The sequence below is a fragment of the Myotis yumanensis genome, unplaced genomic scaffold, assembly GCF_028538775.1.
Source record: "Myotis yumanensis isolate MYYU_CA2020_CCGP unplaced genomic scaffold, mMyoYum1.0.hap1 SCAF_6, whole genome shotgun sequence".
Classification (NCBI taxonomy): domain Eukaryota; kingdom Metazoa; phylum Chordata; class Mammalia; order Chiroptera; family Vespertilionidae; genus Myotis; species Myotis yumanensis.
Window position 1 is genome coordinate 12,218,964 of NW_027223757.1, and position 12,646 is coordinate 12,231,609.

The 12,646-nt window shown below is 35.4% G+C and overlaps 1 protein-coding gene across 1 annotated transcript in view; it reads right to left on the reverse strand.

The window, feature by feature from the left end:
- The window catches only part of CEP85L (centrosomal protein 85 like), an 86,011-nt gene that overhangs the window by 62,550 nt on the left and 10,815 nt on the right, over positions 1 to 12,646 (reverse strand). The window contains exon 2 of the mRNA XM_070417554.1: positions 11,367 to 11,528. Within this exon, the coding sequence (XP_070273655.1) occupies positions 11,367 to 11,528 (162 nt within the window). The remainder of the gene's footprint in view (positions 1 to 11,366; positions 11,529 to 12,646) is intronic.

The following is a 12,646-nucleotide window of genomic DNA, read 5'->3' on the forward strand; positions in this document are numbered from 1 at the left end:
ATAAGGGACTCTGCTATTCTAGTCACTACAACATTATTGCACCTGGGTCTAATTCCAGTTCTGAAGCCTTCAAGTGTAATATCCTAAGTTCAACCATCACCAACATCTGAGTTCTAGTGTAAAATCTGATTTCCTGTGACATGTAGAATTCATTACTGTCAAAACTAAGGATTAAAGCTTAGGCGGTTCACATACATATGCACATGAATACACATGTACACACACAACATGAATTAATGAACAAGGAATTAAAAAGTTGGCAGGATGAATATCTGAAAAAGGACCATTATATCTTAGACAGAGATGAGTCCAGAAAATATTAATTTTAACAATTTTGACACTTTAAAAATGTTATCTTGGCCCAATAAAACACCATCAATTGGAGGTAGATGCAATGCAATTCCTAATGTGCTTTTATTATACAATCTAATTGTAGCCACAAATCCCAAATGCAAATTATTACAATAACATCTAGCCCACATGTAAGTTACAACAATGAAATCTGAAACCAGCAGAGGGCAGTTCTTTTAAAAGCCAGAGGCAAGGTTTATAACACTCACAGAGCACAGAAGAGCTAATGGTTTCAGACAGATTTCAGTTTGTGAGGGAAACTCTAAGAGGACACTGCTGTCATCTGATAATGCAAGTTCATTACATTTAAGATAACATATTCTAAATTCTGAAGAAAATCCCAGCCTCCTGCTTTACTCGCATGTTATTCACACCTGGCAATGGATAAATACATTGATTATATCATCTCTCTTTTTAGGGAGAGTCTATCTCTCTGCTCTATCCTCCTTAAAGTAAAAAGGAGTAAGACCACACCCTCCAGACCTATAGTTTAACAATAAATCATGAGTCTTTACAGTCAAAAGAAAAAGTAATCAGGAAACTATACAAACCTGTATCCAAAATATTCTGATTTTAAATGTAACAGCTTAATGTATTTATCAGTCAATAGTAAATACTATATTTCATATTTTTAAACAAAAATGTTAACTCTAACCCAAAGTCAGTAATTCAATTTTATACAATACCATGATACTTTTTTCCTCCCCTACTATTGTCACAATCATATGAGGGAAAAACAATTTTTTAATGCTACGTGTAACCTCATTCTTCTTAAAAAAAAACAAAACCCAAATGAACATTTCTAAGCTTTCACTATATTTTTAGGTATATATTTTAACATATTCTAAACTACACTCTGGTAGGAAAAGGGCTATCTACAGAATCTTAACGATAATCAACCAAAGACTCTCTGAGGAATGTATTATGTGCAAGGTACTGTGCTAGGCAGAAAAAATGATGCAAACATATTCACAATAACAATATGAATACAGTTCTACCCCTAAGGGTTTACAATTTCGCTGTTACACACGCAGCTGCAGAGCAGGACTAGTTTATCATAAGGAAACTACAAAACACCAGACAACAAGAAGTGAGCCAGAGAAAAAGCAGGCTATTCATAAAAGAACTCTCAGAATGACAGCCAAATGCTCAACTGCAATAATGGAATCCAGAGCACAGTGAAATAATACCTTCAAAGGGTTAGAGTGAATAACTGGCACCCAAGAATTGTTTGGAAATATGTGCTATCTTTCAAGATTGAGGGCAAAATATATTTTCAGCTAAGCAAAATGGAGCTTATCACCAAGAGACTCACTAAAAGAACTACTAAGATCTCCTCAGTTTCTTTCAAGAAGAAGAAGCCCTGAATTATAAAAAGGAATAAATTTTTTAAGTAAAATTACAATTAAATTTAAAAAACTAAGGACAATGATTGCATAAGTCAATAAAAACAATACCAAATTTGTAGGTTTAAAAAACAAAACAAAATATTTGACAATTGTGATATACAACTCAAAACAAGGGTGGATCAGCATTCCAGGGTTTAAAAGTCTTTGTGAGAGAAGGAAAGAGATTCTAACCACCATTATAGATAGCCAAATTAGGGATGCATATTATAACTTCTACAGTAACAACTAAAAAAAATAGGTAGAGCTAGTATAGTTGTACTACCACCAGAAAAAAATAATAAAGTTGGATTCCTACTTTTTCCCATCCACATTTATTAACTCAAAATGAATCACGGCCTAAATATAAACTTTTCAGAAGGAACCATAGGTGCAAATCTTCATGTCAGGCAGTGGTTTCTTTGCTACAGCACCAAAATCCCAAGTAACAAGAGAAAAAAGTTAGACATCATCAAAATGTTTTAAATTTTTTACTGCCTAAAAAATTAGACATGATCAAAATGTTTTAAATTTTCTTGCAAATGAGACCAGCAAGAAAGTAAAAAGACAACTCATAGAATGGAAGAAACGTTTGTAAATTATGTATCTAATAGGGACTTGTATCTAAATTATACAAATAACTTCTACAACTTAATAATAAAAATACAAATGACCCAATGTAAAAATGGGTGCAGAATCTGAATAGGCATTTATCCAAAGATACACAAATGGCCTTATTAAAGCATAAGAAAAGATGCTCGGTATCATTTGGTCATCAGGGAAATGCAAATTAAAACCACAATGAGACACCACAACACACCCACTAGGAAGGCTATCATCAAGATGAAAGATAATGTGTTGGTAAGGATATGGAGAAACTGAACTGTTCATACAATGCTGGAGGAAATGTAAAATGGTGTCCCTGCTTAGGAAACAGGTTGGCAGTTCCTCAAAATGGTTAAACATGGAGTTATTACCATATGACCCAGCAATTCCACTCCTGGGTATAAACCCAAGAGAAATAAAACCATATTCAGAGGGGCTTTATTCCTAATAGCCAAAAGTCAAAACAATCCAAATGTCCATCAACTGATGAACAGATAAACAACAGAATATAGTATATGGCAAAAAAAAAAAATGTGAAGCACTAATACATACGACAATATTAATGAATCTTGAAAACATAGTAAGTGAAAATCAGTCACTAAGGAAATTAGATCATCCCATTTATGTGAAACTAGAGGCCAGATGCACGAAATTTGTGCAGGAGTAGGAATTCCTTCCCCTGGCTGCTGGCACCAGCTTCCCTCTGGTACCTGGGACCTGGGCTTTCCTCCAGCCACCAGCAGGCACCAGGGATCTAGGCTTCCCTCTGGCCACCGGCAGGCACCGCGACCCAGGATTTCCTCGCACCCAGGCTTCGTCCCGAGGGTCATCCGGAAGGATGTCTGGTCTAATTAGCATATCATGCTTTTATTATTATAGAGGCCTGGTGCACGAAATTCATGCACAGGTAAGGGTCCCTAGGCCTGGCTGGCAATCAGGGCCGATCTGTGGGGTGACTGATGGGGCGATCGGAGGGGCTCCCCCGCTGGCACCCACCTCAGAGGTGCCGCCCAATCACTGGCCCCGCCCCCCACCATCGCAGCCAGTCACCTCCCTCTGCGGGGTGACCGGCGGGCAATCAGGGGGCCTTCCGCTGGCACCCGCCTTGGCTGGCCTGGGGCCTGCAGCTGGGGGCAGCTCCTACATTGGAGCGTCTGTCCCCTGGCGGTCAGTGCGCATCATAGCAACTGGTCATTCCGCCATTCGGTCGAATTGCATATTAGGCTTTTATTATATAGGATGACCAGAACAAAGAAATATATAGAGACAGAAAAAGTAGTTGTTACTTAGGGCTAGAAGGAAAGATAGGGAGTGACAACTAATGGATTTCTTTTAGGGAGGCTAAAAATGTTCTAAAACAGGATTGTTGTAATAGTTTCACAATTCTGAGAACATATTAAAAAGCATTAAGTTGTATACTTTAAATGAGAGAATTGTGTGACATGTGAATTATATCTCAATAAAGCTGTAGTTTTAAAAGATAGGTAGAGTTTATAATTTCTAATAGACTAGAAAAATGACATTAAGAAAAGAGTCAATCAAAAGAAGGCAAGAAAAATGAAAAAAATGAGAAAAGCAGAAAAAGTATACAACATGATTTTTTAAAAGATAATCATTATAGTAAGTGAAAATTCACTGAAAAAAACAAAATTGTCCAAATAATTTTTTAAATCTAGCTAAATGTTTACAAAAGATACATGTAAACTATTAGGTCCTATTTTGGCATTATTGTATCTGCAGAGTCTGAGAATGATTGGAAAAAATAAATCATTCAAAAATAATGGTTAAGAACATTAGGAAAACTACATGCCAGGTATTAATATTATAAAAAGTGTGCTTTCTTGAACTGCTTGCTTTTATTCTTTATATTTAAAGATAGAAACTTCTGTTTCCCAACAGTCAAATGTATGTCCTATTAGCCACTGTACATGATTAGTAACAGTATGCAATTTTGTGCAAATCTTAGTTCTCACTGTGTTACTGCCTAATTATTTTTATGTTTTCTTGTCTATTTTATATTTTTTCAATTGCATTTTGTTAAGCCACTTCAAATTCTATTAAAATTTAAAAAATGAGCAAAAAGTTAAAAGTACTTGTTAAAAATAATTACAGAAGTCTACCATTCACAAATTAGACAGGGTATTTCTAATCTGCACCTAGATTATTGGCAATTTATTTAAAGCAAAATCTGAGAGATACAGCTTAAAGAGGTCAACAATTCAAAGCTAAACTCATTTGAAAAGCTGGTCAGTAAAAAAAGATCACTTTTTATTTACACAAAAACTTAAAATATTTTCTCTCCAATAACTTAAAATTTCATAAAGTTGTACCCATTTTCTAGATATCTCCCACTAATTTCAATTTAAGATTAAGTATCATCAGGCATTTTACTTGCAGAGAGCCATAAGTATTTTCTCTCTTCTATAACAATTTTTACAAATCAAATTATAACTCTCTCTCTTAAATTATGGGATATGATTTTTGAAAATGAAAATTTTCTCAGAAACAAAATTATTACTTAATTACTGAACAGACAAGAAATTATTTGGTCTTCTATTTGCAAGTCTGAAGGGAATTAGAGTCACTATCTCTTCCCTAAACCCATGGCTCATCACAGGTCTCTAAATTCAGCTCAGTTGGTCAGGTACAGCATTCATATTCTATCAGCCAAGAAACAAAATGATAGATAAAAAATGAGTGAATGAGTAAATAAATAGATAGATGGATAACACTGTAGGTAAAAATGACGCCCATAAACAGACAAAGTATACCTCCAACAAACAATTTTAATTTCTGCAAACTTAAGAGAGCTGTAATGCTCATTTCATTTTAAGCAATAATGTAGACGACCAAAAAATTAAGTAGAAATAGAGGGCAAGTGAAAAGGGTTATCTGGTTTGAAATAAAATGTAAATCGTAATTATTTTGAATACTGCCTTGAAATTATTTGATTTCACAAGCAAAAAAAGTATTCTGTGCATAACCTTTGACCTATTCCATATGCAAATGAAGAACTAAAGTCCATAAAGGTTAAATTACTTGACAAAGTACAAATCTCAAAATAGAATCCTGGTCTCCTGTTTCTCAATCTAGTATTACCCAAATGCTCCTACACTACACCCCTAGGAGCTTCTCCCCTCCTGGATCTCCCTTCTGAGGACAGATATCTAACCTAGCAGGGCTAAGGGCAGAGCTTTGGATTGACTTGAAGAATCTTAGCTCTACTACTTGAACAGCAGTATATTCCCAGATAGGTTATCGTCATGCTGAATCTTAATTTTTCATCAGTAAGTAAAATGAAAGTAATTATATTTTACTGCAGAAGGATTTCGATAAATAAAAATAGTTTAAATCATGTATAAAATAAAAAACATAATATTGTAAAAATTTATGGTATTTTGGTTAAGTGCAAGCCAAATAACCAACTAATCCACTGTAATATCCAGAAGTCATGTTATTGAAGTATCCATCATCAAAGTCCTAGAAGTTTCAAAACTATAAACTTTCAAAAACATAATTTTACTCACCAATGAACTGACCACTAATAAAATAAAACAAGGATAACAGGTTAGAAAATGGTCTAAGTATCATTTACTTTACCTATAATACGGTATATAATTGTACCTAACATCTAACTGCAACAATCATGTAGACTTCTTATCATAATGCCTTTTACCTGGTAAGTGCTCAATAAATGTTACTATTATTATAATTAAAAGGTTAAGAGGACATGAGGGTAAGCAGAGAATAACTGAAATAAGATTTGTGCTACAATTTCTAATTGTATAAATTTGATGTTGTGTACATTTGGGTTACCATTTTATCTTATTTCTACTATTTTATGTTTGAAATTTTCTGTTAAAAAAGGGGGGGGAAGACAGAAAAACAAAGAATAAGAACAAGAGGATATTTTACATTAAGAGGAGGTGTCTTAAAGAAACTATTTGGCAAAATAAACTAATAAAACCTAATCACTATAATATACAAGCAAAGAAGAGAGAGAGCCCTGGGGAACTTGTATGAAGTCTCCCAGAATCAGTGGCTGCCTGGAACTTAGGGGAAGGTGGTGTTGGTGGATGATGGCTAAGAGAAGCAGGGTTTCCATTTTGGGGTAATGAAAATGTCTGAAAACTGACACCAGCGACAACTGCGCGAATATATAAAAGCCACTGAACTGTGCACTTTAAATGGGTGAATTTTATGGTATGTGAATTCCATCTGAATAAAGCAGTTCAAAAACAAAAAAAAAGAATGTATGGTTTTTGTCTCAGTATCTCCTGAATCATCTCATTTTCTCCTTTCCCACTGCTTCTTGTTTATGAACAAGTCACCATGGGTGCCTACTTGCAACAGGTGGTCTCCTGGCATCACTCAGTTTTACTCTCCTCTGACCCATGCTCAGAATGTCCTTTCACCTGCCAGCCTCTGGCCACGCTGTTCTCTCAGCCTAGACTACTCTCCTCCCCGCCCCCCTTTGCCCTGCCAGTCCTAACTTACTTTTTGGGACCTCGGCTGAAATATCACTTCTGCCAAGGGTCCTTCCCCTCATCTACTGGGTTTAGGTATGTCACCTACCCTGGCACGTCACCCGTTATACTGTTCAACATATTTGATGATTTCCTGTCTGTCTTCTCCACTTTATATATCCAATGAACAAGGAAAATGTCTGTTTAATTCTAACGCCTAGTACAGTATCTGTCACCTAACACACATTCAATAAATACTGGCTACGTGAATAAATAAATGATTGAACAAGTCCTTATCTTAAAAGACCTTAGTTTCTTCATAAGATAAAAACAATGCACTAAATGGTAACTTTTCTGCCTTTTCTTCCTTTATGATCTATATTCACAGGATGACCTCAAAATTTGTATTATTCAATGGCCCTATTATTTCTTAGTAAGAACAACTAATGAAGATATGATTAAATTGAAGTCCATTTTTATCAGTCCCTCCTATTTGAAATAAATGAGGTTAATTAGATAAGAAAATTATCTCCAATACAAATTAGCAGCTGGAAATTAACAAAAAGAATATTTAACTCTATCTGTACCTTTTTTAAGTACCATGTATAAATATGCTTGAAAATTATCCCAAACAGACAGTTAGGAGCTACATTTAAGAACGCAGATGTTATGAGATAAAGAACTGCCTGAGAGCCTGCCTCTCTGGCGCCATGTGATACAGGAGAGAAAGACTGTTGAAGGCTTCAGAGTCTAGCCTAAGGCAAAATTAAGTTCTTTTTTGGTCTCAGGGTCCTATACTCCACTCCTGGTTTCCTCTGCTTCTCCCTTAATCACTCAACTCTGGCACTAAATCTATAGGTTATGCCCTACACAACATATGCTGCACACGTACTTCAAAAACAACTCCCTCTCAAACGCATGTCTGTGGCAACAACAGCTATTTACATGGCCTTCAGGTCTTGGCAAAGAAAAACCTAAGAGAAACTGGTGATCTGCTGATGTGGCTTATGTTACAATTTGGTAGGCTTGCAGATGCATCCAGCCTCATGTCACAGATCTATTTCCTACCGACCTGGAACTTGACACCTCATGAACAAATTACCACAGCTAAAAAAGTGATGCTGCCAATGTTAAATTAGTGTTTCAACTTCTTGTTAAATGTAAAAATCTCACACCCTTATTTAGCAGTATTTTAAATCTCCAAATACCACAGCTAAAAGCAAATCACCCAATGGCAATTTCCGAATACTGTTCTGTCCTAAATCCCATCCCTACTGAGATTCCGATGTAATTCTCTTCCATTTTGCTCTTTCCAATTCTGCAGTTCTTGAAACACAGTAATAACTGAGTATTTATTAAGTGAAAAAATGAATGAACCTCTAAAAGCTGTAGATTAGAGAAGAAAGGAAAAGTATCTCTATTTATATAATAGTCACTTATGAAACTGTATATTTGTAATTCATAGTGCATTTATATCCTGTGTTCAGTTACTTTACACTCATGTATGAATTTTAAGTTTTTAAAGAATTAAAATAAAATACATTAAAATAAAAAAGAATGCAAGTTACTTTTCAGATGAGTCACAGGATGTTTAGAGGATTTATCAGGGTCCAAAGAGCATCACTTGGAATATCAGCCAACAAAACTAAAGAGCAGAAAGTGTTTTTGGGAGGGGACACTGAGGGGTCTAACTAGACAGTAACATTCTGTTTGTTTGAGGATGACTTGCTTCACAGGTGTACTCTTTACTTAAAGCAATGCACCACAGAATTTAAATAAAAATTATTCCATGTACTTGATCTAAACCCCCAAAATTAAATTTACATTTTTATTTTTTAATATATATTTTTATTAATGTATTTTTTCACAGAGGGAGAGGGGAAGGGAGATAGAAACAGCAATGATGAGAGATTTATTGACTGGTTGCCTCCTGCACGCCCCACACTGGAGATCAAGCCCATAACCCCAGGCATGTGCCCTGACCGAAAATCAAACCATGACCTCCTGGTTCATAGGTCAAAACACAACCACTGAGCCATGCCAGCTGGGCTTGAGTTGTATGTTTTAGATCATGGGTGGGGAACGCCCAGCCTGCAGGCCATTGTATAAGGCCCATGAAATCATTTGGTCTGGCCCTGCCAAAGCAACCACAGGCAGAACTTTGAAATTCAATAAATCCAGGAACATTTTTCGTAGCAACATAAATTTATATTACATGAATTACATTAAGCAAATGATGTTATAAATACCCAAATGACCCTTGGCAGGAAAAAGGTTCCCCAGCCGTTTTAGTCAACTGATATTAGATACAAGACCATAATAAAGTTAAGATTCTATGTAGTTGCTAACAAAGTTATGACAGTAGTTAAACAAGACTTTGTTAATGGTCATAAAAAATTATTGTTAGAAGATGGAAAAGATACCCTTCCCTATATTTCCCACTAAGAACAACTAAAAGCCCTGGACATTATAATATAAAACAAATACAGACTTTAAAAGTTGGAAAGAAGGCAGCAAATTGGCTAAGAACCTCAGGACCCAAGGAACAAGACGGTGGTAAATTCCCTGGGTTTTCTTCTTGCCCCATAACTTCCAGAACTGAAGCTGAAAAAATCAGCAACACAAAGGAACCAAAAGGCACCGCCCAGAAAAGTCCCAACAAAACCTGCTCTCCCTAGTCAATGGCCCAAAGAAGCAGCCTAACAAGACTGAAAATGTTCAGACAGTAGCTACTCTTCTCCAGACAACAGCCAAAGAAAAAACTGTAGCCCTTCCTCCACCCATGCCAACAAAAGCCAAGTAGGGAGCCTGGACTTCGAACCTTACCAATCTGTAACAAAGAAGGTCAAGTAGGGAAACAAAACTTCCATCTCTCTTAAGTATAAAGTCCCCCACCCTCACCATGCACACACACTTAGGTTATGTCAAAGGAGGCCTAATCATGTGGATATTCACCATCATCCAGCAAGAACGAGGTGACTTTGCCTAGCAATACTCCATATGGGCATAATTCATCATTGCTGGGAGAGTAAAAAACTGTCCATGCAACTTCACTGGGAGAGACCAAACTGAATGTTTAGGCCTGTTGCCTCCTGGACCCTTCCCTTTACCTTCTATTTTTATTGCTGACTGATATCTGTATCCTTTTGCTGTAACAAATCATAACCATTAGTATAACAGCTTTTCTGAGTTCTGTGATTCCTTCTAGCAAATCACTAAGACTAAGCGTGGTCTTGGGAACACGTAAACACACACACTTAACTTCATCAAATTTAAAACTTTTGCTCTGCAAAAGACATTGTTAGAGAATGAAAGACAAGCTACAGAGTGAAAGAAAATATTTGCAAACCACATAGCCAACAAAGGATTAGTATTTAAAATATAGGGTGTCCTAGGAAAACATACATTTTGGGGATACCCTGTATATAAATAATTATAAAGGCAGTGTTTGTTAAAATACACTTCATTTTCAAAATTGAGCTATCAGCTGTTAAAGTATGTATACATTTTGGGGACACCCTGTATATAAAGAACTCTCAAAATTCAACACTAAAAAAAGGAAATAATCCAATTAGTACATGAGCAAGACATGAAGAGATATTTCACCAAAGAAAATACAGAGGGCAAATAACCATGTGGAAAATGTTCAAAACTGTTCATTAGAGAGCTGAAAATTAAAACCACAATAAGATATCACTTAATTCCTATCAGATGGGCTAAAATTTGAAAACTACCAAATGCTAGCAAGGATAAAGACAATATTGGGTTACTCATTCTAATCCATTTCCATTACTGATGTAAATGGAAAAGTCACTCTGGAAAATAATGTGACAGTTTCTTTAAAAAGTAAACATGCAACTGCCATATGACCAGCCATTGCATAGACATTTACCACAGAGAAATAAAGACGCGAGTTCACACGAAAACCTATACATGAATGCTGGTAGCAGCTTTATCCCTACTAGCAAAAAACTAGAAACAATCCAGATGTCATTCAGCGGGTGAAAGGTTAAGAAAAATGTGGTCTATTCAATACCACCATTGCTATGTAAGTACTACTCAACTATAAAAGGAAGAAATTATTGATATACACAACCAGCTGGATGAATCTCCAGTGGGGGAAAAAAATTCCAAAGGGCTACATGTTGAATGATTGTGTTTATCCAGCATTCTTGAAATGACAAAATTATAGGAATGGAGATTCATGGTCTCCAGGAGTTGAGGAGGGGAAAGTGGGTGTGAGCAACATTAGGTATTCTCTGGTGATAGAAATGTTTTGTATTTGGACTGTAACAACTCAATATCCTGGTTGTGATGTTGTACTATAGTTTTGTAAGATACAACCATGGGGGAGAGAGGTACACAGAATCTCTGTATTATTTCTTAAAATTGCATGTGAATCTATAATTTATTCAAAATAGCAACACTGAACATCATTAAATATTCAAACACTACTTTTAAATTTCTTGGTCTAAAACAATAAAACATATCCCTTGAATGTTCTCAACTCAACCATTCTCCAAATAGGCGTATCAAAACACTAAGAATTTTAACTCACCTTCCACGCTGTCAGAACAGGAAGTTCCGATGCCAGTGTCACCACTGTCAGAAGCTATACTATGTCTCCTGATGTGGTTATTTCGATGGTTGGATGGAACAGTTGTGGCCTGCCACAATGATTCACTACCAGGTAACCATGCTGATGAAGAATAATCTGGGCCTACAAAGAAAAATGTGCAAAAATTATGACATTTATAATTTCTGTGAGTAGAAAGAAGATATCTTTTTCCACCTTGTAAAAAAAAATGCACATCAAGTTATATTCTGCCCAAAATAGTTAAAATAGGTCAATGGTAGATAAGATTCAACATGAATTCAATGCTAATTTAGCAGCTTCCTCTGGCTGAAGGACTCTGATATCTGCATATAGATATCTGAACTTTCAAACACATACTGTTCTCTTACTTAAAATATCAAACACATCATCAATCTATCTGGAACTACTCTGCTCTGGAATATTTGATAGGTAGGCATCTGTGATTCCACACACAGGCATTAGCTGAGAACTGGGGCTCAGATAAGGTCTAACTGAATCATATGGTATGGCAATATAAGTAGATTATGCTTATGAAAGGTCAAAAAAATCTATTTTTTTCTACAATATCCTAATCACTTAAAATTTTAAATTATTTTGGATTATTTTAATTGATTTTATTTCTTCAGTTATCTTTCGATAAATGTTTAACACCACATTTCCCTTTCGAGTTAGATTAATTTGTTTATGAGGCTATCACAATGATCTTATTTTTGTCAAACTTTTCCTTTAAAGAAAGCAAAGCAATTCATTCAGGTTTCCCAAAATGACAGTAACATAATAAAATGATAGAATTATCTATATGTTGATCTCCTCCAGCCTGAACTCAGATTTGTCTTAACATTTAAATATTCCTCTTTTTAAAAAGACTCAATATATTTTATGTAATTAGAATACTGATTATAATTAACAAATGTCATGAATAAAATAACATTCTAATCTTTATTTTAGATTGACTGCATCAGTCAAAGAATAATATGTCTTGTCTCTATTCAAGTCAATCCAGAATCACAAAGCAGTAAGAACTAGCTGTGAAATATACTCACCAGTGATATAATAAGGACAATTTTCTCACATAATAGTTATGACTATGCTACTGAAAGGGGAACTACTTAATTTCTAGATATATGCTATGCACTTAACAAAAACTTAAGGTTCAGTGAACTCTGACAATCAAGTCTTAACTAGGTCCTATCATATTAAAGCAACTGAATAATTGTGTAAAATCAGTTCTCTCTAGAACA